The 27,883-nt window shown below is 35.2% G+C and overlaps 1 protein-coding gene across 4 annotated transcripts in view; it reads right to left on the bottom strand.

Annotated features, from left to right (window-relative positions):
• Positions 1-3,264: 3,264 nt before the first annotated feature.
• Positions 3,265-27,883, bottom strand: part of myt1la (myelin transcription factor 1-like, a) — a 157,990-nt gene continuing 133,371 nt past the window's right edge. For 2 of the 4 annotated variants that reach the window (XM_088934898.1, XM_088934906.1), the window contains 11 exons: positions 25,129-25,353; positions 22,070-22,191; positions 21,031-21,099; positions 17,824-17,886; positions 16,654-16,737; positions 14,906-15,127; positions 14,544-14,635; positions 12,708-12,811; positions 10,496-10,639; positions 7,549-7,611; positions 3,265-5,810 (listed from right to left, as the gene is read on the bottom strand). In XM_088934898.1, coding sequence (XP_088791024.1) covers positions 5,670-5,810; positions 7,549-7,611; positions 10,496-10,639; positions 12,708-12,811; positions 14,544-14,635; positions 14,906-15,127; positions 16,654-16,737; positions 17,824-17,886; positions 21,031-21,099; positions 22,070-22,191; positions 25,129-25,353 — 1,329 coding nt within the window. In that variant the 3' untranslated portion in view covers positions 3,265-5,669. The remainder of the gene's footprint in view (positions 5,811-7,548; positions 7,612-10,495; positions 10,640-12,707; positions 12,812-14,543; positions 14,636-14,905; positions 15,128-16,653; positions 16,738-17,823; positions 17,887-21,030; positions 21,100-22,069; positions 22,192-25,128; positions 25,354-27,883) is intronic. The other 2 variants (XM_088934923.1, XM_088934915.1) reach the window with 2 other exon arrangements.

The raw sequence follows: 27,883 nt of genomic DNA on the forward strand, positions 1-27,883 counted from the left end.
TATTTAAAGACATATTGCTTGTACAACAACTCAGTTCCTAAGATGTCTTCAAATACAAAGGGTTTAAACATAGCCTAGGCATTTGCTTCAAAAGAACTCTTAGAAACAAATTGAATTTTCCCACTTTCTCTCTAGCTTCATTCCATGCAAAGACTAATACAAATACAAAAAGAAAGGTCTTGTTGGTTTGTCTTCTTATTGTTGTTTGATTGAAGGACTTTTTTCAAGCCCTGGTTTGACCATGATAAGTCATAGCTTCTTTCAAGTAAAATAAACACATACTGTATACAAAGGGTGGTTCATGCACTTAAATAATATATATATTAATTTTATATCAATAGAAAAGGGCAAAATGAAACTCTACAATCACGAAGAACTGCAGAAACACAAGTGAAAGGTAGAAATATGACAGTTTAGTGGATATTTCCAAATTGATAATGAATTCAGAACATATCTATCTACTATATAGGGTTATACTTTTATATAATTCTTAAGCTTCCTCTTTTAGTTTGTATACCCTAAATCATTTTCGACATTGTTGATTGACATTAGTTGAGGCTCCAAGAGGCACTTAACTTCACGGCCACTCATTGTTGGCTTTAAATTCAAGGGCCAAGAATCTAAATGATGTCTGATTAGTTAGTGCTAATCTAATTCAGAATGATTTATTGAGCTATTTTGGTTTCAGGAATTGTTCCAGATGACATTGCTATTGCTATATTTTTGTATCTTTTACTGCCCTCTGGTGGTTTAAATGTTTGAAGGTTCCTTTGAAGAAAACTGATAACAGAACAAAATAAACAACACAAATGTAGTCACACTGTTTTGTTAAATATACTGTAACGTTTTTTTATGTCAGAAAGAGTGTATTTTTAATCTTTAAAACAAATCACAGCATACTGTGTACATGTACACGTGTACAAACAGGGACATATTTTAAGATTGTAATATACTGTAAAAGATCATTGTCAATTGAGATGATATTCAGTGGTAATAAAACAGCACTGGTGAAGTAATGATGAGGTTAAATTAAGGTTGGTATGATAATTATTCTGCATTCATTCCATTATAAGATGCTCAGATGAGAATTTAATTATTGATGAAGTTCAAGTAGGTACTGTATAATTAAATATCAATATCAATAATTAAAGGAACAGGTAAAGGCCTATTTACCTGTTCAGACCTGAAGAAGGCTCCACAGCTGAAATGTTGTGTTTCTCTTTTCTTTTCAGTATGGAATAAACCTTTACCTGTTCCTTTAATTATTGATATTTAACATTTAAGCAACTTAATATGAAATGATCTGCAACACAGCACAATTTTTAGATTTGTATTTAGAATAATGTACCTTAAGGCATCACAAAATGTTGCGAACATTTCAAATTTCCTTTTTATTGATGTCTCATCACTGATGTACTGATATTGCCTTACATGAGCTGTGCATTTGTTTGTACTGACATGGGTTATTTCGATTAAGAGATTCCAACAATGCAGCAGGGATGGATGTGAAAGCATGATACTATATTCTCTTTTATAAAATTGAGCAGCAGGACAATTGTCCTTTCTTTCTTTCTTTCTTTCATTAATTCATTCATTCATCCATCCATCCATCCATCCATCCCTCGGTTTAAATCAGGGGCCTCCAAACCCTAGCCTTGGAGAATGCTTGTCCTGTGGGTGTTTGTAGGAAGCCTTAAAATAATCAATTTCTAAAGGGCTGGAACAATTTAACGATGACCAATTAAACAGATGAAGTGTTTCATTAAATAATTTAGAGAACATTTGAAACAAAAAAACAAAATATCATTCAGTTCTCAAAACCCAGTTACCTTCATGGAAAAATTACTTGCTTAACTGCTCAATTGCTTAAATAAATGTCCCTCATTTTTAATTGATTAGGTGACTTAGGGTGAACTATAGCAATGACAAAAATGGAACCCCCTGGTTTAGCACTAATGGTTTAGAACAAAGACAAACATAAGAACATAAGAATGGATTTCTGCTTCAACAAAATGGCTGGGTAGCTTGTTTCATTCTTTCACAACAGGATAAAACCCAATAATGTCATTGTTTCTTATTCTCTGGCACTGAAAACATCAATAATGGGGATGTGCTTGCAAGACTATATTTTATGAAGTGAAAAAAGACAAAATGATCATTAATCAAAAATATATATTTCAAGGAATTGTATTTCACTTCTCACCTGACTAAATATTTTTAATGATTATGTTACACAGAATAAAAGACAGGTCTTACCAGGGTATTTGTGACTGTTTTAAGTAAAGCACTTAAGTTAACTGCCCTTTCCATCCACCCATTTTCAATAACTGCTTAATCGAGGATTTTAAAAGATTAAGATGAAGATTAAGATTAAGGATTGCTGTGAGCTGGAGCCTAACCTGTCAGGAAATTGATGTAAAGTAGGATAGTCCCTGGATAGGAATCCAGTCCAGTGCAGAGATAGTATAAATCTATATTTATACTATATAGATATTATTATGAGAAAAAATGATCTTATTAAGCATGGGATGTCATACAAAATGTCTACAGCTGGGCACTGAATGTCCAATCATTCCAACTGCTCCATTTCAGATCCCAAGCACATGGAAAAAAGTGAAACTTACCTTTCCTCCCACTTTCAGTCCCATGGCGTTAGGCACTTTAGAACTGGGATTTAGAGGCCTTCATTCTCTAAGGAGGGTGGCTCCCAAATACAGGGCAAATGGGCTTGGATTGTGGAAGCCATTTACTGGTATCTTGAATTCCCTCTTTAAAAGAAAGATAAAACCAGGTATAGGAGTGAGAGTCATGCAGAGTGTTCTATAGGCTGATTTTTGAATGACACAAAAAACGAAAAGCACAAGTACTTTCTTTCTGGGATCATTCTGTGCAACACATTATTTCCTTAAAAGAGATTTTGTCGCTTTTGGGTAATGTATTTTAATGAATCGGCGTATGGGACTAAAACATTTAGAAGCTGACAGGTGTGTTTTTTTTTTCTTTTAAGAGTCCAAAAGTTCCCATTTTATACTCAGACTTTAAGGGAGCCTTATGTTTTTCTGAAGGTTTAACGTTGAACTCCTCAGTCTCGTAGGACAAAGTCACAATCTTGTGTGCATGATGGTAATACGCGCCTTGACAAGCCAAATTGGTGGAAGAAAACGACAGAGTTGTGCTGTTCCTCACTTCTGTCCGTCGTCACTTGTGGTCACTGTGTTGCAGAAAGATTAGTGCACTAAATCAGAGAGCAACTGTGCTACACAATTGTGGCAACACAATTTTTCTTTATTCAGAGTAAGATGTGTCAACATCCAGCATGACAAAAATTGTACAAAGTTCACAATTTAAAAATGAATTATCACAGCAACTTGTGATTTCACACATTTATAGCAAAATTAAAATGTCAACAAATCCATGCCGTGTAGTACAAAAATAAATTAAACTTCAGTTCCACAGAGAGCACAATAGTTTATACAAAATCCTGTCTTAATAAATGATTACTTAAATTAACTTAGAAATGAATAAGTTAGAATAAATAAACTCTGATGAATTCACAATAATTCATATGAAAATTCAGCATTCTAACATGTGACACCTTTGTGTTCCCTATGTAAATAGTCACAGATATCTTTTGATTTGATATTATGTACCAACAGTAGATGAGCAGCAGATTTGTGCTTAAAATCCCTTTCCATTGTACTGATAACAATAATTAATTCAAAAACTGATACTAGCTATTACTCTACTGAAAGCATTACTATATTGGCAAAAAGCTGCAGACACGATGCAGTGGAAAAAGGCATATGCAGTCATGTAGAATGGAGCCCTAAAAGAGGACGGAAAGTACAATATATGAGATAAGGTGAACGACAAGCACCTTGCGTTAGCTCTCAAAAAGGCAATTCTGAACATGGTAGCTACAACTAACAGCACAACAGAAAGTGGGGGCCACACAGAGATGATACTGCAGTACCCCAGAGTAATTACAGAATTGTTTCCCAGCTGTAGAGACTGTCGGGAAAACTGGAGATTCTTATTTTTTTCATTTTTTTTTAATTTTTGTACAGTGATTAAATATAAAGTGCTGCTGGGATTTTCTTTTCTCATATTACCAAAATCCAATAACAGATTGGTTTTTTTTGTATTTTTTCTTCATCTTCGTCATCGTCATCATCATTATCTCCGTCATCATCCTACTCATTGTTATTATTGTTACATTATTTTCCTAAATAATTCCCTGTAATTTCCATCAGTGATATTGTGTAATTAGCTACAGCGGCTATTAGCAATTATTTGTTCCAATTCTATGTCACATGGCTATTGACATGTGGAAATTGCACACCTCCGTATGTTAGGATATATCTATAGGACAAGTGCAAATAGTCTACTGGCACATTTGTGGGGACAATGACCCTGTAAGTCCCGCTCTGATAAACTATATATATTTTTTCTTTACAAAACCCATATCCTCATTTTAGGCTCTCAAGTACCGCCTTAGTTTATGTAAAAACATCAAAACATGGAAACGAAGGTGTTCCTGTGCAAAATTGTACATAAATAAAGTAAACTCATATACCATCTTTAATTTTTAAACTGAATGTCCATGTTTCATTTTAAATGTTTTTGTATTAAAAGATTTATATAAAAATTAATATTTTACATATAGTAAAAAGATTCATTTTTCCACTATGTTTATAAATAAGAAATTGCATATACCCAAACTGTTTATGTAGATTGCATCCCATATCTATCAAATACGTGATTTACTCTTCATCATATATTGCTGAAACATTATCTGACTCTAGCTACTAAAGTTTTGACATTACTAATGCTAAAAGAGATGTTTCCTAGATTTCCTATTGCAATTGAACACCACCTTCTGTCTGATTAAATGACAATGGGTAGCTAACAACACAGAATGTTAAGTTGTTTTTTTAAGTCATAAAATAGTGCTTTCAAGATATTGGGAATTCCACCATCAAGTTTCCGTGTCATGATGTTTACAATAAAACTGTAACATTCATACATCTCTAGTCAGTGTCTTTTCGTACTCATTTCTAACCTCATTTTAAATGCCCCCACCTACCACCACCAACCATTTTAAACAAAACACAAAGATTTTCAAGCATCGTTAGAAAATAAAGCAATTTACAACCAAGTCTTGCTATTAAACAATCTGCAGACAAAACATCATTTAAAATTCCATAAAATCCTCCAATGAGGAAAAAGATAATTAAAAAGTGGTTGCTCTTTACATTTTTCTCGTTCTGATCATTTTTATACTGTCCAGTTCAGCTCTTGATTCTAAAATGCTTTGTCACTAAAGCATTAAAAAGAACTTATGTCCTAATTTTGTTCAGCTTACTGTTCAGAAATATACACTCAAAAATGTGCATACATTAGCAGCTATAAACATTACATGGCATATCACACTATGTCAGCTCATATGAAAACGTACAAAATGTGAATGTTTTCAAAAACTATTCTGCCGTTAACTATTTTTAAAGCAAGACAAAAAATTATTATGAAGTTTTGTAAGCATAACACTTTTTTGTAACAGAAATAAATATTTAACACTGTCTGATAAATTACAGCAGCAAAACACGAGGCATCCCTTTTTTCTTTTTTTTTCTCGTCTTTGTTGAGTAAGTCCCTCTTCAGCTGGGTGTCTACACTTGGATTCCTTGAACCGCTTGCTTTATGTTTTCCAGGAGGGTCTTGTTCTCAGGACTCTGATATTGATCTTGATTTGTATACATATCTGTCAATGTAGTGACGTAAGCATCAAAGTTTTGCTCATTTATTGGGTCCTGTGAAACATATAAACACCTCAGTATTAGTAAAGGTAAACAGATCAATTCTGAGCATAGCAACGGTGAAATGGGGAGAAAAATGACTTTTGATATATGTTTTAAGCTAAAGCTTTCGTATTAGTTATTTTACCAAGAAAGAAAAAAAACATCTTAAAAGCAATTTTAAAATAGAAAATAGACAAAGTGCTTTATTAAATATTACTCATAAGTGAATTTTCTCTTGTACTCTATTTTTTTCTATTATTTATGTAGTTTAATGTAGTTAAAGTGGATCATGATAATCAATAGCAGAAGTTAGCTATACAGTATATTTCTTTCTCAAATGGAATTTACTGTAGGGGACTAATTATTCTGACGAAGATTAAATGACAATGTCATGCAATGCAAACCCACAGTGTTAAGAAGGGAATGGTGGAACATACTATAGCATAAACACACACTGGGACATGCTAACAATGCATTAAAAAACTGCAGGGCCCTTTACTAGTTTTGGGATAACCACAATATTGGGCAAAGGTTGCTCTTTCCCAGTAATCACATATTTCCAATTTTTTAATGGCCCTTTCACTGTTGTACTGTAGGTCTCATTTACTTTATTTTCTCTTTAATATACAGTATATATACAGTATAATTTTCTTTAAACAGGAAAAATGTTTGTGTGAACTAAGAAGTCTACATTTGTATCAGATATTTATTATGTTTTTTTTATATTTATTGGTGCTATTCTTTTTTATTTACGGCTTTATCTCCTTCAGTCAACTGTAATATGCAGCTTTTTTGGAAAAAAACTGAAACATAGAGAATAGAAAAGGTAACAGATCTTAAGTAGTCTAAACACAATTTGAATCTGTCAAACCAAAACATTTTAATGCAAATGTTTTGGTAGGATTTGTAACTATCTTATAACAAGACCGCATCATAAAAATAAAAAATGTTTTGAGGTGAATGCACTGTCTTTGTAAAACAAGCTTTTTCCATTCAAACAGATGGCAATAATGCAGTATAGAGAAGATTTGTTTGGGGAAAATGGGCATCATATCAGGTGAGGTTGAGGTGTGATGATTGGGAAAAAGAAACCTTCGGAAGGAAAAAAGAAACCTAAAAATCAACTGATGCCCCTATTCTATAATTTGGAATTGTGTGACTTTAAAAGTCGCACAGAGTTAAGAGATAATGGAAGACAAAAAGTTGTTAACACTGGCTGAATGGAAGAGAATATCACTAGAGTTATTTCAAAAGCCAGTATTTTAAATTAACTTGAGGAAAAAAAACATTTGATGTCAATTTTTAAATAGAATTTTACATAAACATGACTTTGTACTGATCTGACTTCATAGTACTTATATATAGTGCTACTAGCTCAAACTATAAATGTAATCAAATGTAACTAAAAATCTTCATTGTGATCAACCCTTAACTATTTTCTGACAGCACCTTCCGTGTATCTTTAGGTTACTTTAATTTACATGATAATGTAAGACTTCACTTTTTCTGCCTTGATCGGCATGTTATCTAACTGTATAAGGCCAAAAAGACTGTTATTTATGGATTAACATTACTGAAGTAAAAAAAAAAGGCACTTGCTGCTACATAATAGAATTTGAATATGAGGGAACATTTATAGACAATCTAAGATATATCTGAAGTGTGCAAACAAAGAGAAGAAAGAGGTTTAAAGAAACAAAAATGAAAGCGTTTAAAAAGGATAATCAGACTATGAAAATTATTATCTTACTCTCTGATGCAACTGTAAACAGCTGTTATTTCTAATGGGAGCCTCTTTGTGTTGCGGCGGTTTCTATGGGGAAAGGTGTAAACAAAGTTCTATTAGCCTGCTGTACAAAAGGTGCTTTCTTCACAGCTCTGGGGTATATTTACAAACGTTTAACACTAGGGGGCAGTGTTGAATGCAGAGTATCAAAACAACAAAATTAAACAAACTAATAAATAAATACAGAAACAAATAAATAAACACAGAAAGAAGCAAATGGAGAAAACCCATCTCAATGCTATTGTAATGGTCCTGTAATTTAGTCCAGCCCACAGCACAGCTGACACATTATCCTGAGATTGTTTTTTTATGATGTACACATGATCTTGATTTTTTCTCTATATTTAACTGTAATGAATCTAAAAATAAAATGACTAGAAATCAATTATTTACTATTTTAATTCCTATAAAATTCTGATTTTAGGTGCTTTAGACAGGGAGCCAGTGTTTGTAAGGATGATCCCTTTGTTTCATGCGAAACAAAACCACAATTTCACAAACAATTAGAGCTAATACAGGAACTGCAGAAAGGGGCTTTTAATTTTTTTTTCCTTTTCAGATTACTTCTGATTTATTTGAATCTGTTTTATTTTAAACTGAGCATTCAATGGGGAACAAGTTGCTGAAATGTTGCTCATTTTCCCCATGTAGGCCCATGACATCTAAACATCTCTTCCTTAACAAGTGGAGGTTTTAATTTACACAACTTTACAACACTTACAACAATAAATTCCCAATAAAAGGTCCCACTGCCCCTGTTCACAGGAACATAGTCCTGTGAGTTCTGGTGGTAGAATGTTAATTTACCTGATAAATGCTTTCAGAGTACTTAATGTTTTTTCAAGCACAATTACGCTTGAAGAATGTTTTCTTATTAAAGACCTTCAAATAGTTTAAAAGATGGGGTAAATGAGTCCGGTGTCTGGGGTCTGAGTAATAAATTAGCAAAACTACCACATCTGTCATTTATTATGCAGTTCCTTCTTGGCAACAGGCAGTGTACTGTATACTCTAAACTCATACAGTATACTTCTGCAGCTTTTGTTTACCTCTCATGTTTCTAAAGCTTTGCTTTTCTTTGTTTTTTCAAGGGATATAAAGAAAAAAATTAAAATGGATGCTTATGGAAAAAAGCTGTGTTTTTTCATGCCTTTAAAATAGGTACATATAAAACTTGCAATTACAAAACATAACATAACATTGCATGTGCTATGAAAATCCATTAAAAGCTTTTTTTTCCCTTTAGAGTTAAATACCCAATGTTTGTGATCAGTAATAAAATAACTAATGTTTAATATTTAAGTTTTACAGCGTTATACAGTATACACAGAGACTTGACATAAGTAAATAAAGCCCAAGTTTATTCGTTTATTTTTTTCTGGAACAATATATAACAATGGAAAAATCTAAGAGAATGCCCTTTGCTTTATACAGTATTAATAGCAACAGTGGATTTAAAATGATGTCTAGAAGTATGTATTCCTGATTGGTGAGACTGTAGCCCATTAATGGCAAAAATTCTGTAATGTATGCGCTGAAATGTACTGTAGGTTTAGTGGAAAGCTTACATGCTTATTGTTTGTCCAGTGACTGGTTAGGCCATAATGTGATGCCCTAACTCTTTCCTTCTGTGTTGCATTGGCTGTGAGCTCTTGGGCTTCACCTCCCATAACAATCCATAACAGTTTTTGGCCATTGGCATAGACCTTTTGTTCAAACAGATCGAAGGTAATGTGATCCAAATTCACATCTGAACTTCAGTTTCTTCAGTTCAGTTTAAAGTGTTTGCCTCAAACATCATCAATGTGAGATCTGATGCTGCATATTTGCCACACGTTTTGAAATTCTCAGCTCTGTGGAGCACAACGCAAGTCACTTTCAACATCAAGTCTGTTACAATGCTTATTTTTGATCATCAAACGTGCAGAAAATTTAGCCATACACAGACAGGTGGCTGATAATGGGACAAGAAAGAGCAGAGCTTGCTGGCCAGTTTTTGGATAGACAGGAAAGTATTTAATCAAAACTTCCTGTAACTAATGGATAGTGTGCGGTGTGTCTGATAGTTGAAACATTTAATTAATGGAACAGGTAACAGGTTTATTCCATGCTGAAAAGAAAAGAAGCCGAAATGTAGTGTTTCCTTTCTTTTCTTTTCAGCATGGAATAAACCCACTACCTGTTCCTTTGTAGCCTACGCATGCTGATGCAGCTCCCTACTTGAACTACATTTAATTAATGATTTATTATTATTCAATTACTGTGAATAGATCAGACCTTGTGTATGAGCTTTTGGTAACTAAACGTATGTTTTGAAGAATGTGCTGGTTAGCAGCAAAATACGAGTCAGTGAATGAAACACCGAATATCAGGAGAAGCCCGAATTGAAGATGAATCTTACGTTTCTATTTATAAAATGCTGTGAAAAACATTGTCTTATAGTGATAAAATTCATAGTTTGTATTAGCTGTATATACAAAGCTCTTTAGCACCCTCTGGATACTTATATGCTCCCCTAGGGGGACATATTTCACTGATTGGTAACCCCTGTTCACCATTGTATAAGGCAAAGAGCAGCAGAGCAAACAGGATAACCAAATTTGCTTTGAAACCTGGTCATCGCTTTACTTACAGTATGTCAAATCTCTGTACTCACATACTTTACATATAAACTTAAAATACATCTCATTTACTGTTTACATCTCCCCTGAAGTATTCAATTACAGAGTTTGGTGGGGTTACACTCCTCTCAATGACACAGAATTTAGTTTTTAAGAGAGAAAACGTCACAATTATAATTGTAGTTTTGCATGCAACAGCACAGGGTCTATGCCTCATATAACAAAAAGCCATGTTATATGTTCTGTTACGTTCCATAACTTGCCCAGTTTCCATTCTTTGTGGCCCTTACCATATGTGGGAGCTGGATATTAGCTAAACTGTTAATCAGTGACTGGCTCAGGTTGGCCAGCTCATGCAGGAGAGATTCATTTTGCTGTTCAATCACCTTGTTTTCTTCCTCTATTGACTTCAGATTAGTCTCCATTGTCGTAATCTAAAGGAGTGTAAACATAAGTATATTATCTCTTTCACCAGAATGTATCAAACAGTATTGGTCCTGCAAGTAAAGATCACACACCATGTGTATCCATTAATTTCAGAAAAGGAACCACATACAGTAAACACAATTTTTCAACAACACATATACTGTACTTAATTCTATAAATGCCCACAATTTCATATTTATCTACCTTTACTGTATATATATAAATTATACTGGGAGCCATAGACAACAGTAAATGATGAAATGACTGTGTGTCAAACATTCTACATAATAAAATAGTTTTTATCATTAAAGTTTTTGTGTTCATTGCAATATGTACTATATGTCATGAAAAGAAGCTTTCAATGAAAAAAAAAATAAGATCAGTTAATGTAAAGCTTAAATTTCAGAGCAAAAGTTAAAAAACCCATAAAACCAGCTCTTGTATGTACAGTATACAAAACAGTGCAATTAACACATTTATTGGTAATTCTTGACTAATATCATCTCATTGGATTTCTTAAAATTACTCTTTCTAACATTGTCATGTATTTATGTGAAGAGAATCAACATGTGGTGTGTATGATGTACTGCAGTTTAGTTATTCTTGAAACTTCAAAACTTAATCTCCTACTTGGTTTTTAAAATTGCTTTTAAACTGGAAGAAAAACAGATAAGATTGACTGGTTTTCAATGAGTCTGAAAAAACATGGGCAGGAGATCACTATCACAATGTTCACAGTCATTGTGAGGAGAATCTGATAGTGTGTAAAGCTGCAAAGAGTAAGAAATAAATTATATTATTAGCAACAAATGGAGTTACTCAAGTTACTGACATTAGAACATGGAAAATAAGAAATCAAAATGAAATTTCTGTCATGAGTTATGGAGCTTTATAAATGGTTAATTTAGTAACTAGCTTTTGAATACAAAATAATTCATTTTTTAAAATACCAATAAATATCTCCATTGTTTGTGTTTAGCTAAGTCTATTTAAAACTTCTTCTGAAAAATAAAAAAATACAAATTCTTTACATACATCGTATATTTAAGTGATAATTCCAACTCATTTGAACTTTGCTTTCCTATTATGTGTCCCACACTTTGATGTTTTGATCCTCTGATTTGTCCAGAATGTGCATTTTTATCTTAAAATATGAACCGTGTGTTTGATAACTTGTCCTTCTTGTCCACAACAAAGAAGCTTGTGGAGACTGTTGCGTGCTTTTGAAAATTTTGTTATGTTTCAGTTCTTGATTCTGTGCCTTCTCTTCAGTTTTTGCTTTAAGATATTCAGTGCGTTTTTATGCAGACTTTTGTAGAAGAGCCCTTTCAAACTAGCTTAGAAATCTGTTCCTATTTTGAACATCTTTGAGCTGCATGATGCTTGGAGGGACAGGGTGTTCTAGTTTTACTGCGAGCATTTGCACGTTCTTTCTTTAGCTAGGCCTCAAGGGGATTCTGTATTATAATTAGGGCTGCCCCAGTTTATTGGACCAACTTTCTGAGGAGTAGAGGATGCTGGGATATTCTGTTTTTTCTGAAATATTATCTACCTTGCTCTCATTATCTAAATCAAAATACTGTAACAAATGCTATTCCATGTAATGTAGATATATTTATATTTAATGTCACTTACAGATACTGTACTGTGTGTTCCAAACTGTTTATTGCAAAAATGTCTGCAATAAAATCCTTCATATACAGTATATGCAAGGAAAAATGTGCTCTTATTTGTGTAGCAAATTCTTAATAACACACAGTATGACAATGGAAAAAGCAGTCAAGTTTGAATCATAAATCCACAATGTTTTTTCCTCTTACTTTCACAGGAAAGTCAAGGTTATGCAAATATAACATTAAGTTTGTGATTCATGATACAGTATATGTATAAATATTAAATGTAAAATTTCATTATGGAATTCTGGAATAAGAAAAAAAAAATTCAAGCCTAAAATTAAAATATTATAAGCTATAAGTTACAAATTTAAGCCCCCTTGTCTACATGTTGATTAATTTCCTATTACACCAGATGATTTATTTATTATGAAAATAATCAAATTGGATATGAATGCGTTACCTGGGTTCTGAGTTTAATCATATCTGCTTCAACTTGCGAATTTGACTCATTTAGATCTTTGATTTCTTCATCCAGCTGTTTGATTTCTTCATCATTTTCTATCCCTAAAAACAGAAATGCACTCTTGAAGAAATGTTTAAAGTGACAACAGCCTGTTACTACTAGAAAGCACACATCTCTTAAAATTTTCCATGCATGACTATATCAAATTTTTAAAAGGAAAACAAGAAAAAAGGCCAAATTGCACTATTAATTATTTACATGATATATTTATCAAAGCTTTATTTTTTATTTATTTTTAGCTTGTGTTTGGCGAGGAGAATATCTGAAAATAGTCTGATCTCTGGACCAGATTACTTTCCATTTCATACACAAATCAAGTTGTATAGATTTGGATAGCCTAACAAAAACTGAATCTTTTCCCTAGTATTAAAGTGTCACAATGATTAGGATATTATGGCACACCACCACCACCAAGGCTTTCATTATGGCCTCTCTGGTAACAGGAAAACCCTCTCAGCCACTGAATGCAGACTTACAGTACACACATTTTCATTGCAATGTCATATCCTTCAGTGTACAGTACTGTACATAAAGTGTCTACAGTATATCTACAGTAGCACAAAGTATGCCTGAGCACCATTTTAAAGCAGAAAAACACTGTTAAAACTCAACGGAAAGCATGTGAATTGACTCACCAGAAAACATTTCACGGGTCACATTGCATGTTCGTTTTACATTTTTAATATATTTGTTGTTCACTTTGTCTTATTCTTGTTTCTTAAAAAGGAATTAAGTTATCAGGCACAGTTATTAAACAAATGCATATCAGTAGTATTAGTATCAATAGTATCTGAAGCGTTTTTTAACAATGTGGGTGCATATAATGCCAGTGTTTATTACACAGATTGTTTTTTGCATTCATGGAACTGTGCCGTATGGGTATTTCTGCTGAGAAACACTCCCTGCTCTTAGCCTGCAGTCCACTCTCTTTCAGTACTGTGCTTTGCTCCTTATTGTGGAATCCTGGTTGTAGCCTTGGAAACTGTGATGTGGAGATCCACACATGATATAAAAAAAAACATTTAAAGTTGGCTAAACCTCTTATCAAAGGTCCCATGCAAAAAGTCTGTGGAACATAATAGTCTAATAAAGAAAGGATATAACATAAAGTGGTTTAAAATTTGAAAGACATATGGATTGTGAATGGTAAAGATAGAGCGTTTTTATAGTGTGTTGAAACTTATGAAACAAGTCTTTGCAATGCCAATTCCAGTGGTGCTGGAGGGCTGATGTGTTTGCAGGCTCATAGGTGTCTTTAAAGCAACAGCAACAGAGCAACGGGGAAATGCTGTTAAAGTGCTGTTAAGTGTTAAGTTATTGATTAGTTGATTTACGTCATTGAAAATTGTTCTAAAATTAAAATTTGCCTATACACCAGAATTGGTATCAAATTTTATACTGATTTTTTAAAATAGAATAGACATACAGTACATGCTGCTTAGAGTATGCTATAATTTTTATGATGAAAAGATAATGTGTTCAGAAAAATAAAATAAAATTTATATTTAGCAGAGAAACCTAATCAGCCCCCCATGTCTACCTAAACATAATGCTGAGAATACAGTGGTGTATAGAATAAAAGTAGCACTTCAGGTTCGATGGAACAGCACAAATCCTAATTATTATTCAGTGTTGTTGCTTTTAAGTCACTGATTGCAAAGCAATCATCACCTTTGTGCTGCTGTAGAAACCCCACAAGGCAATCCATTAAAAATGCAGAATATTTTTTTTCATTAAGATGTAACAGGTTTAGCTAGAAAACGGAATGATTACCATTGCTAGCTCTTTGCTTTATTGTTAACATTTCGACTCCAGACAGCCTGGCTTTCTTCATCGCTGATGTAGCTCTGGGACATCCTGACAGACTGGTGCATGAAATAAATATGAAGATGGTTCAGCAGTGTTACAATTTGTATACATGTCCGCACAGAAACAGGCACATGCACATACTGTTGATCTCAGTTGAGGAAGATCTAAGCTTCTCTTAAGCATCACAATACCCATCTGTAGCAAATGTGTATTTGATACAACATTTGTGGTGCTTTGCAAAATTCATTTTTTTTTAAATGACATGAAAATAGCTTTTATACAGCCGGTTCAGTAATAGTTTTTAATATCTAAAAGATTTCACTCACCTTCGATGCGTTAGGAAGCTCCCACTGACATGACCCGACCCATCACAGCCTGGTGTTGGGCAGGACATGCCATCTGTCTTTCCTGACTTCCACGTGAACTGAGACCCATTCATGTAGCCGTCCTTTTGTCGCTTGGCAGCTAGGGGGCAGCCTGAAGCACTGCGATGAGACGCGTACTTGCCAGTCACATGACCCTGCCCATCACATCCAGGAACTGGACACCTGTGGACCATTCAGAACACATTCGGCTCATAAGGTCAAAAGGGATGTTGTAAAAGGCTTGTAACTATGAAAATGCTCCTCACAAGAATGTGTGGGGGAATTAGGTAAAGCCTAGATTTCTTTAGGTTTGCAAACGTGTTTCACTCATCTTTTTTTAATGTAGAAGGCTGTTTAATACACTCCAAAATATCCATCATCCATTCTAACAGTTTCATCCAATTCAGGGCCAAGGGGAAGCCAGTGGTTATTTCAGCAAGCAACGGGTGCAAGGCAGACTACACCCTGGACAGGTTGCCAGTCCATGGCAGGGCAGGGCACACACAGACACTGACACCCACACATTTACACCAGGGCCTATTTCCCAGAAGCCAATCTACCTACCATTACATTCTTGGGCTGTGGGAGGAGACTAGAGGACACCCAATGTGAACCCACACAAACGTCTGTATTCCACACAGACAGCAGCCCAGGTTTGGATCTGAACCCAGGACCCTGGTGCTGCAAGGCAAGCCACTGTGCCAGCTTGCTGCCTATCACGCTAAAAAATATATGTATTTATCCTTTGTTGTAATTCTAAGTAATAGACTAGTTATTATTTTCCTCCCCTCTGATATCATGAATATAACTTGACACATCTTTGGAGCAAAAAATCATATGTGTCGATAGATATCCCTGTTTCAAAGTTATCTTTTTTAATTGAAATTTTAAAATCAACTTTATACTGATACAGTTTTCAAGACAAATGGACCTGTAGACAAAACTAAGATAGGAAATGTTCTTTTATTAAGAAAAAGCCCCGTATTATTTTAGTTATGTTACTTGCCAAAGCCTGGATTTCCCTACATACAGTAAATGGAATGCTCAGAGAATTTCTTCCATTTTAACATTTCTGTCATGTTTGCTTAGGTTTGGTGGTCAACTGTGAATGTTTTATGTTCTGACAGAGAAAAAACTTTTGGAGTACTATGTGTGTGATCACACTGTTTTTGTTGTTTTTGTTGGTTCAAACTTGGAATGGAGTTTTAAAAACATAATCACTATAGCTTGCTGTGACCTGACTGTTTTTTGGTTGTGTTAATTTACTGTACAAATGTATGCTTAAATCTTTTTTTCATATAAGAGACTTAAAACAGAAAGGGTTGTGGGAAAGTGGAACAGTCTACCTAAGGCTGTCAAAGCCCATACCCTAGCATATTTCAAGAAACGTCTAGCTCAGGTGAGTTATTAATTACCGAATGGGCTAGATGGGTACGATGCCCTCTGTTTTGTTTGTAATCTGTCTTTTGTTCTTCAAATTGCATTGTAATTTGCATACTGTAATAACAGTTAAAAATGTGAAGTTTTGGACAAATCTAACTAGACAAAACTAGAGGTCTGGTACAAAAGGTACTACCTATTCCAAAAGAATTCGTATTAGTTTTGTTCTTTTATAGTACACACAACACCAAGAAAGGAAGAATATCTATGAAACACATCTCAAACAATAGTGATCAACCACCTGTGGATTCATACATGAGGTCAGATACCTTATCGGCTCCTGGTCCTCTTTGTCCTCTTTGCTATGTGCTATTTTTATACCACTCTTCTTTGCTCTGGGGCAACCTGATAAGCTTAAAGAATGAACATGGAACAAATTAATTAAATCATTAGCAAGACGGCATGTGGATGGGCATCAGTTCCCTCTTGTTTTGCTAATGACACTCAGAGGACTGTTGGCTCAGCCCTGAATTTTAAAACTCAGAAACATTTGTGAACGTGAGTGTGAAACACACAGTAGGAGATACTCAAGAAGTATGCACACATTTGCACAAGGATTCCAGGAGTGCCACTCAAAATAAGAAAAGGGGCTGCTGGGTGGTTTGGCCAGTAAACAGTAAAGTAAAGAGCTCTGCCAGGACCACAAGTTGAGCTCTGTAATCTGGGCATGTCAGTTTCAGCTTGACTACATCATTATCTAGTTCAAGCAGGCAGCTGCGTCAGCATGCCTAGGCTGCAAAGGAACAAGTAAAAGGTATATTCCATGCTGAAAAGAGAAGAAAGGAAACACAACGTTTCGGCTGTGGAGCATCACACCTGAAGAAGGCTCCACAGCCGGAACATTGTGTTCCCTTTCTTCTCTTTTCAGCATGGAATAAACCTTTTACTTGTTCCTTTACATCATTATCTGTCTGGGACCAGAACTGCTCGAGAAGCATTGCATAATTGTATGAGTGTCTCTAGAGGTGGGTGGACTTAAGTTCACCACAGTATCCTTTGGTTTCACACACACACAGTGAGCTCTGTGACTTGCTGGGCACCTGTGAGCTTTCAGTGCGGTCAGTGAGAGCTACAGTACACTCCACTGTGAGACCTGCGCTGGGAACACATCATGACTCCAGCTATTCAAACCCGAATAACAGCTACACTTTAGGTGAGTGTAAAAGGACACCATTAATGATTTCAAGCATTTAATCAATAATAAAATATTTCTATTAAATTAATTTATGAAACAATTTTGTAATATTTCTTGGAATGTTTATACTGCCCCCTATTTAACCTATTATATTATAAAGATAATAGCTGTAATGAAAAAGACAGATCACCACAATATGCTTTACATTGAAACATTCATAGCTTACTGAGGGCTTTCACAGCTACAGTACGTTTCTTCATTGTACTACTGAGATGGCATTTTAGTGATTGAACTTATTATTTACCTTCTGTGTGAAGCGTAGTTTCCAGTGATGTGCCCTGAGCCATCGCATCCAGGTGTTGGGCATCTGAGGTTGAAAACATGAAAAAGCTTCGTTAGTGCATGGAGGGATAAGATTGAACTTTATAAACTCAAAACAACAGGTTATATTACTTTAACTACATCTCTTCACAGATACAAAATTCAAGTTTAAGAAATGTTTATGGTTTCTGGTTATGGATATGTATATTTCTTGCCTGGTTCTTTTCAATTATTTTAATAGCAGAATTAGGAAATTAACAATTTTGTTTGGCTTTTAGTTCCTATGTTTATTTTAAGATGTAATATTTATGTAAATATTGGTTAGTAGTGAGAGGTAGACTTCTAAGGAAAATTGCTGCAAGGCTGGTGCTATATAATGATGTCTGTGGAAGTGGTACTATTCCCCTGAATCAAACTTTCCAGACCAATGACCTATTATGGTGAAGGGGCACTCTGTAGATTTACTGATCTGCAGATGAAAGGATAAATTAATGTCCTAATTAGCTGGTCGTTAAGATCCCGTGGCACTGTTTGAAGGAGTAGTGGTGTCAACACCCAAGTGATGGCCACTCTGGACTATTGGATTTTTATTACATCATAAAATGAAAATAGAAGATTTCCTTTGATGGCCTGACACAAATTTCCCATAATTCACTGTTGAAGATGGTGAAGAAGTTTCTCATTTCACTCCACGATCTACCTCTGCAGTGGGTCTGCTGGCACATACAGAAATAACTAAAAAAGCACCATAGAAGCACTATATAGCATAATTAATCAATTAATATTTCTCCCATGAGAACAAAAAACATCTGTTATACTTAAATAGTTCCATGTTTTTTGGGTTATTTTTTATATTGTTATATATATAAAAAAAGAATCAATTAAAAAATCTTCCATTCCTTTCTCACTTTAACATTCTCACAATAACATCTTGCCACAAAGCAACATTGCCTTACTGACTGGAGGAATTGTGTTTTGTCATTTGTTTTGTTATGTCATTTGTTTTGTGGAGCCAAAGTTTAACAATTAACAAAGATCAAAGTCACCAATAACATACAATCTCATAAAACCTGTACGTTTTGTGTAATTGGTAATGTTAAGTTCTCCAAAATAATGAATGCACATAGCACATAGCACTAGTTAAGAATAACAAAACATATATTGAAGATGTGTTACCACCATCTACAGTATATGCTTTTATAAAAGGGTATGTTTAACCAGAATTAAATTGTAGGTAAAAAAGAGATTTACAAACCAGTGTATTCATCTAACAATTACTGATGGAGTAATGTCACAAACATTCCATTTTTCTATAAAATGGAAAGCTTCCAGAATCATTCTTGACCCTAGTTTAAGTTTTGAACCCCTGTCTAGAACATCACCAGGATGTCCTTCTCCCACTTTAGGAATATTACCTGACTACTTCCTGTTCTGTCAGTGCCTGATGTGGAGAAACTGGTTCATGCCTTGTCTCCTTCAAAATGAATAATTGTAATGCCCTCCTTGCTGGGGTTTCCAAGAATACTCTGAAACTATCGCAGTACAGTATACATAAAACACTGCAGCCAGTGCCTTCATGAGGTCATATTACAGTACTCCTGTTCTGGAAACTCTCCATTGGGCCCAGATTAGTTTTCCTTTGATGTTCAAAGCCTTTAATGGCTTGTTACCCCTCCATTTATTATTGATTTATAATATTAGGTTATTGTCTCATTATACTGTATTTCCCGATGTAACCCACTAACTGGGCCACTGATGCTGAATTCTTATGCATTCCTCAAACTAGGATATGAAAAATGGGAAGAGTGATATGTCTTTCTGTTCCCATGCTCCCATAGAATAATATTCCTAAAAAAATTAGGAAATCTGGCACCCCGAAGGTCTCTCAAAAACCCAGGATCATGTTTTAAATGTCCATTTCTTATCTGCTGTTCATTTATCTGTGTTTTGTATTTACAGTACTTTTCCCAGACTTGCCACGAAAGATAGAAAGATTTTTATTAGTGTTCTAAACAGATTATTACTACTGTTATGAATAAAAAAGAATCTCATCTAATAGCTGTTTTTCATTTAGAGATGTGATATACAGTAACAATATAGGACTAGGACCTAGGCTAAAGATGCCTTTTATGAAATGACCAAATCTTTTTGTGAATGTGTTTAAAGGAGGATGATACATTATATATATGTAACAAACTGTAATATGGTGTTTTTATAACAATGAAAATGACCCATGTTTGAAGGGTAGTTTCAAATGTACAGGAATGTCTTGTGTCCTTCAATGCTTTTTGTGCAATTTTCTTCATTCAGTTGAGAAAATAAACTGTGATTCTTTGTACAATTTGATTGTAAATAATAGGGAAAAAGGGCTTCAGGTTCAAGAGCCATCTGTCTATTGAAAGAGAAATACAGTACTAAAGAATAAAACTGGGTACAACAGCTGTAGGCTCTCCTTTATATTTTAAGAGACACTTAAAGCAATAATTCATCATTCATCCTTTTTTGCAAATGCCCGAGTACTACATTCCAAAACACAGGGTTGCATGATATCGTACATGATATTCATTTCAGTTGCCTGTCAACTAAAAGAAAACAAAGATTTGAAATCCCTATATGGTTAAGGTTTCCACTATAGTGGTGCATATTTCTGAAGACATTGACTTAGGCTAATTCTAAACCTAAATTAAAACCATCCAGAAAAGTTCAAGTGCCTTGAAAGTGTGAAGGAGGAGAAACATCCAAGTAGGTTTTCTCAGATTTTCTTTAAATAGAAATAGAAAGCAGCTGTTATAGGAAGGAAGAAAAAAAAAACACGGTTTTCAGCAGCAGTGCTCTGAAGGTTTCACACACAGAAGTATTTCTGTCCTGCTCACAAACAACATGCGCACACATTGATATTCACAATTTATACAATTTCTATGAGTTCTAATCTCAGTGATGGGTAAACCTGAAACAGAATAAACATATGTAGTTGGTTTTGTCAGTCCTCCTGGCTCCATCGCCAAGAATATTGCCTTCTTCAATACGTACTTGCAAAGTACATACCATTTCTTCTGAGAACGGAAGGTGTAGTATGAAGTTTTATAAAGCACTGATGATATCAAACCTTCACAAATGCATATGTTTCCCACATCCCCCTTTTTTGGGATAGTAAAAAAGTAAAGACAAAGGACTGGTTTTTGCTGCTTACTTGAGTTCTTGAGAGTTGGTAGCCATCATGCTTCGAATACTTTTGTCAGCTAAAGGACAGCCAGACAGACTGGAAAATATACATATATGGGACATTAATTAAAATTAAATGCAAAAGGCCGCGATACCAACCAATGAAACAAGACAAGATACACAAAGAAAGGACTGTAAATGCAGGAAAGCCATGGTGCAAGTGCAGGATATTGGGTCAATTAAAAGAACAGTTAACCCTCTGAATAATTCGATTACATTCAATTCAAATGGCACTCACATTTAAAAGTCCTTGAGATATGCAGTACTGGTTCTTTTTTTAATAGAATTAATGGAATGCAAATTACTAATACAAGGGTTACCTATATAATATTATGAATTTATGATTGGGACATAAAATATGCATTGCATAATAAAGTTTGGCTTTAGTATGTTTATTTTCACAACTTGATGTTTTTACATGGTCCCCAATAATAAAAAAAACCACTAGTACTCAAAGGGTTAACATTGAGGAGTGTCACTATCATTTGACAGCATTGTTGAGGTAAGCTGAAAACAATAAATTGAAAAGACAGAATCCACCATGAAAAAATGAAGTCACACCTTCTATGTGAGGCGTAATTACCAGTCACATGACCACTTCCATCACACCCTGGTGTTGGACATCTGTCACCAAAAAAATAAAAACAAAACAAAAAAAAAGAAAACAAAAAACAGCCAAAAGAGTAAATATGTTTAAAAACGTTGTTTCATTGTTTCCAGTTTAGCTTCACTGTCTGCAAGGGGCTTTTTGAAACATCCTAAGGAGAAGCTGCAACATGAATAGGATAAAATGAGAATGATGTTTTATTACAATAAAGCATCAAAGTAAGACAAAGCAAGTAAACATTAGCTAACAACTTCAGGTAAAATGAAAAGTCGCCAGAACAATACGCTGCATATGTAGCATGCTAGTAGTGCAAAGGAGAAATTGCTTGTTCCTCTTAAGCAAAACAACAGAAAAAAAAACGTGTGTAAGAAAGATAACCAGCACCTCCCCAAATGCTTACGTTATCAGGTCCTTTTTGCTTTCCTTGCACTGGGGGTATTTTGGCTTTGGGCTAGGGATGGTGACCTCTCCGGGATACTGCCGGTCTTCAAGGATATCTTGGAAAGGATCTAGATCTTCAGGCTGCAGGCAGATTTAAAAGGCATTTGAATTGGTACATTTAGCATCCCATTCAGTTGGATCCTCAATAGGACACTTCTTCTTCATTGTACCCCTGATAGCTGCTAACTCGCCACCCCCTCTACCGGTTTTGAGAGCTAAAAATGCAACTGGAGCATTGATTGATTATTCTAAAACACTTAACATGAGCACTCAAGACCTAGCAGGGATAACCTTGTAAATTTACTGCTTCACTTCTGAGATAGTAAAAACAGGCAGAGTCCACACTGGAGCTACAGCAGCTCAACCCTGTTTCTGGAGCAATAAGAGGACTAGAGAGCAAGACTCCCTCATTGGACTGAATACCCCTACATCACAGGGATCGTCCCCCCATCAATGCCCCAGCATATAAATTGTACTTATACAACTTATACAGTACAACTGGATGGAATGGAACAACGGTGGTAAAATGCCTCACTCGGGAGTACAATGTCTCCAGCTGGAGATCTGGATCCACAACCCATAGTTTATGAGTCCAAAGCCTTACTTATTACAATACACCACCCCCATTATTTGACAGTACTTGTACACAATAGACGATACTCATACAGCTCTGGATGAAGTCTTGGAAGAAAGCAGAAATATCCATTTCCTTGTGAGTCAATTCTATCTGAATATGGCACTTCCTTTTTGCAGCTCCATTCTATGATTGGTACATACAGATGCACTGTATAACAATATCTAACAAGTCTGTTTTCACATCTTTGCTTCACGATTCCCAAGTAAATAACTAGTGCTCCAAACGTTCATACCAGGAACTGTTTTCAGTGTCATTTCTCTTGAAATTTATATATTGAAAATCATCCATCCTAAATAATTTAGGATAAATCCTGAATCTTTTGAAAAATGACAAAAAAAATATCAGTGTATTATTGTCCTTTGTGAGTTTTCTTGATTAGGGGGTAAATGTTCATTATATACTGAACAACCAAAAATTTGAGATGACTTGGCTTTGTATGTGTGGAACAATGTACAGGTGCATGTATTGCTATTTTTCACAATTAATAACAAGAATAGGGCCAATAATTTCTGGTGCAAGTGAAAACTGCCTCCAATAAGCTAATAACTATGAGTTTCCATTAATGAAAAGCATATTATTATTCAATGTTTTTTAGCCTGAATTATCAGCATCAGTAACCATGCAAGTCAATCTCTACATTGCTTTAGAAGGCTTTCAATTTAAACACAATAGGTTAGTATGCACACACATTTCATGCAAATAGCTAAACCCTCCATTGACTGTCAAACTGTGCATATAAATTATTGTTGTTTTTTTTTCAAAGTTCCTGAGTGTGTAAGGTATAATCTTGTAGTTGCACCATTACTGAGACAAGGGATTTGATTCAATTGCATAAGCGGAGACGCATCAAGTCTGTGTGTGTGGTGGGAAGGATTACTTTCAAAATTAATATAAAGGCTGAAACATCAACCACCTGAAGATATAAAAGCTTTTGATAAACTGGTATTCTGTTAAACTTACAGTTTATTCCTATTTGAGAGATTGTGTTTTCACAATAACTACTTTGATATAGCAGGTATTTGATTGACATTTGTTTATTTCTAGTCTACATTTATCAGCATTTCCAACAGTTTTGACATCTACTTTTGGCTTAAAAATTAGGGGTACAGAGTATTTGGGTAATTAGAGCTTTTTATTTTTTTTTCTTGGAAGAACTACAAGAATTTTAAGCACCAGTTTTAGACCATCTCAAATCCTTACAGAGAGCAATTAAAAACATTTGGAATTTTTCATTTTTATTTTGGAGTGTGCTGTTTTTATATCCTGGACAAATAGTCTCACCCTGAAGATGTACTGTATTTGTGCACCAAATGTCAGATAAGAAAATGTGATATAAAGAGTTTTAGACTAGGTGGTACTGGGAATCATGCGCAGTACGAATCCAGAAAGCACTGATGCCTACTGCTATTATAACAATGGCATCAACTACTGTATTCAAGTAACATATGACCTGCCTTCGGATTTGCTTGAGGTCCTTGCTTGTATCATGCAGGAACTGTGACAGGCCTTAAATCATTATTTTTGAAGAAATAGATTGGAGATACAGTTTAGTATCTTGTTCAAAGTGAAGCACAAATCACATGCAACTTTCCCACTGTATGAAATGTCCACTAGATGACACTCTAGTAAAAACAAAGATTCTCTCTCAGCCAAATGAAGCAAATCTGTAGGTTCTGCTGTGTTTCATTGTTTTATGTTATATTTATGCACAAGGATATAAAAACAAGAGCAAAAAACAAAATTAATACTCTGCCTTTCCAAAATCATGGTTTAGAAAGTGATCACTGTTAATGTGTTATAACATGTTTATTGAGATCAGACATTTTATGCATTCAAATACTATCATTGCATATGGATATTAAAATTCAGTGAATGCTAGGCTGTTTTGTGTTTTATTTGACATATTCCACATTGTGAGTATTAACATGCAATGCTTGTAGCCAAGAAATAAACAACATCTGACGTTTCTGATCAAAGTCAATGGAGACCTGAGACATGATAAAAATAACAATGTATAAATCAATATAAATGTAATAATAACAATTTTTACTGTATTCAAAGTGCTTCCATACTGTAGGTTTCTTTACATCCCTAATGCTATCATTAAAACCTTTTTTTTTAGCTTTCACTGTCAAACTTCAAAAACTAAAAATATATAAGAATATTCAAATGAGTGTACTAATTGGTTAGCACAAGTCTTGGGGCTTCTGAAACATACAACACTGACCTAGTGGCCTTTCTGTCATTTTGAAATAACACTTTCCAGAGCCCTCTAACACCAAATCACAAAAGGAGGAGGCAATGGAGCACTTGACTTGAATGAAGGCATCCATTTCACAATTCATCTGAAGATGCCAGCCCTCAATGTATAATTCGAGTACCTCTTTGGGATCATCCTCGTCGATCTGCTTTATTTTGGTGTAGTCGACCGGTAGATCCCAGCAGTCGGCCTCATTCATTTGGTAGCACCTGCTGCTCATCATGGCCTGTCGCTGTGGAGACATGGGCTCCAGAGGCGTCAAAATGGCACAGCTGCCATCGCGTCCGCGCTGCTTGTTCATGCTCAGATCCAGTGTTCCATTTTCGTCCACTTCAATGTCGGGATTCTGACAGAGAGAGAGCAAGCCACATTGGTTTACATTCCCGGCTGTTCAACACCCTCTTAATGTTTTAACTTGTGCTAGTAGACGCAGCCCTGGCAGCTTAACCCTTTCCAAGATCAGTTTCCCTTTGTGTTGGTTAAGCTCTGTAATGACAAAGAAGAAGCAGAAAAAAAGAGGTAGAAGAGATTACAGCCCTAGGCCTGGTCTGAAAATCTTTAAATACTCGTGGGACTGCATTACTGGGACTGTCATCAGCTTCAAATCTGTTAGAAAATAATGTAAAAAAAAACAGCTGCATTGCACTGCGGCTTCAGCCCTGAATTAAGTTGTGCTTTTAGACTCTGAGGCCATTCCAAAAATTACAACACTGCAGCAGAGCTCCAGACAACCAGCGGGCTATCCTTAAAAAGAGGTCATTCTCTGCAAGTGGCGTAGGAAGAGCAGGTAGAGCAGAGCAGAGAATCAACATTGATCCTTCAGTTTTAAAAGCTCCATTGTGCCCATTTTGAAATAACTGCTTTGCCTTTTCAACTCCTCCAGGCATTTGCCTTCTAAAAATCAAAGGCAGACTCAGATATGTTTACAAGTCTCAGGCAGGAGATATTAGGAATTCTACACCCTTAATTCTGTTCACAGAGGGAGAAGAAAATTTGAGTCTGCAATGAAAATTTTAATAGTTCAGCAGCCTTCTCTTTCAACTGTCTCGGTCTCTCCTCTCTGGAGGGCTCCCTTCAAAGAAAGATGAGTGCGGTGATCTTGATTTAGATCTCTGTGGACAACAATACAAATGGCAACACGCTTGAAAGTGGCTCAGTACTAGAGCTAACGGCAGGAGGCTCTCAGAAGACTGTCGTCCGTATACAATCAACCTTGCCTGACTGCAGTCACACCTACAGCCCTTCAGCTGCTTTAGCAAAGAAGATAATTAAAAAAAAAGAATGGTTCGGAACACAACAGTAAACAGCAAGTCCCTTTAATTTGTACACTGAACTGAATATACCTGATACGTTTCTCATATGGTTTACTACCCTTTTTTATTTAAGATTTCACCAAAAACACACAGCACTGCAGTCTCTCGGGTGAAACAAATTAATCTAACAGGGCCTGTGGAGATGGACAGAGGAGCCCCTCCAGCTAAGGAAAGCCCTCTTAAATGTGATTCCATGCGACTCTCCCCAGGGCTGTATTTTCTTCATTACAGCTGAATAGATCTATATCCAGTTAACTGTGAAGTGGATTTGTGCATATCACTGCAGCAATACAGCTCTGAAGGTTACAGCTTAAAATGGCAACCTACTTTGAGTTCCAAGAAAATATGATACACTAGCTTACTTCAAGCACTGGTCAGACCTTGCTTTGGTACCCTTCGAGCAATTAATATCAAGTGCAGTTAATGCAGATATGCTTTAGATTTGGAACACCAAACATTAGTATCTCAGTAATTTTTCTCGCTAGCATCAGCTGCTCTGCCTTCATTTGTAATTTTCCAAGTGGCTTTTCTAAGCTGCTTTTTTAAATGAAAATCTTTAGGGCTAGGAATATGCCTTCTCAAAGATGGAGGTGAAGCTAAAACTATCTTGTCCAGTGACTGCCTCTGCACTTTTGACTTCTCTAAGCTGACACTGCTGCATTTGAGAGCTAATCGTGTGTGCAAGCTGTGATGGAATTTTCTGTAATACAGACTCCCAGCTACTTTGGAATTAGGCTGTGAGCATTGTAGCAAATCTCAGCTGGACCTTGAAACACACTCTGATACACATTACTCTCAGTCACTGGTCTCTGGAGATACAAATGCTAAACTGGTCCCACAGGTGAAAGTCCATTCCACTCAAGTGATAGAAATGAGTACAATTAGCGACCCACAGTGCATGCTGAGATGCAACCAGCAATGCAGCACACTGGCACTGATAATAACAGTGGATCATTCTTACTGTAGGATGTATGGGTGTTTCCATTAAGATTTTCTTTAAAATACTCTCACGGTCTTGTCATTTTGCAGCATCTCCTAATTATTTCAGACCAAAATAGAGATTGGTGAAATAGGTTTAGATTTTAAAAATTCATTCTCACTGTCCTTTCAAAGACCTGCGTGTCTATTAATGGTTAAGGACTTTAATCATGTATTGGAAGTAAGTTTTCTAATACCTTTCTAAAATGCATGTTCTTTTATCTCTATACAGTACTCGTTCTATTTTTGATTTTTCATTTTTTTCTTTTATACTTGTTACATGATTTACTCTTATATAAAGTTACTAATTGGAACTTAATCAGTTTGACTGCAGCATTCGTTTTTCCCTTATTGTATCCCACCTATAGTGCACTCTGAGATGTTGTGGTATGAAAGAGTCAAGTAAATAAAAATAAGCAGTGTGTTACATAGAACAAACAAAAGGAAATCAGATTCTTTCTGTTGTCCTGCAGGAGCACATTTGAATGCTCCTGAGTAGACAGACTTCCAGCGTGGAAAGCAGATACATCATATTTAATTAAAAGTGAAAAAACATCGCAGCGAGAGACTCTCATAGCTGTGCAG

The sequence above is a fragment of the Atractosteus spatula genome, chromosome 2 (assembly GCF_055471065.1).
Source record: "Atractosteus spatula isolate fAtrSpa1 chromosome 2, fAtrSpa1.hap1, whole genome shotgun sequence".
NCBI lineage: Eukaryota > Metazoa > Chordata > Actinopteri > Semionotiformes > Lepisosteidae > Atractosteus > Atractosteus spatula.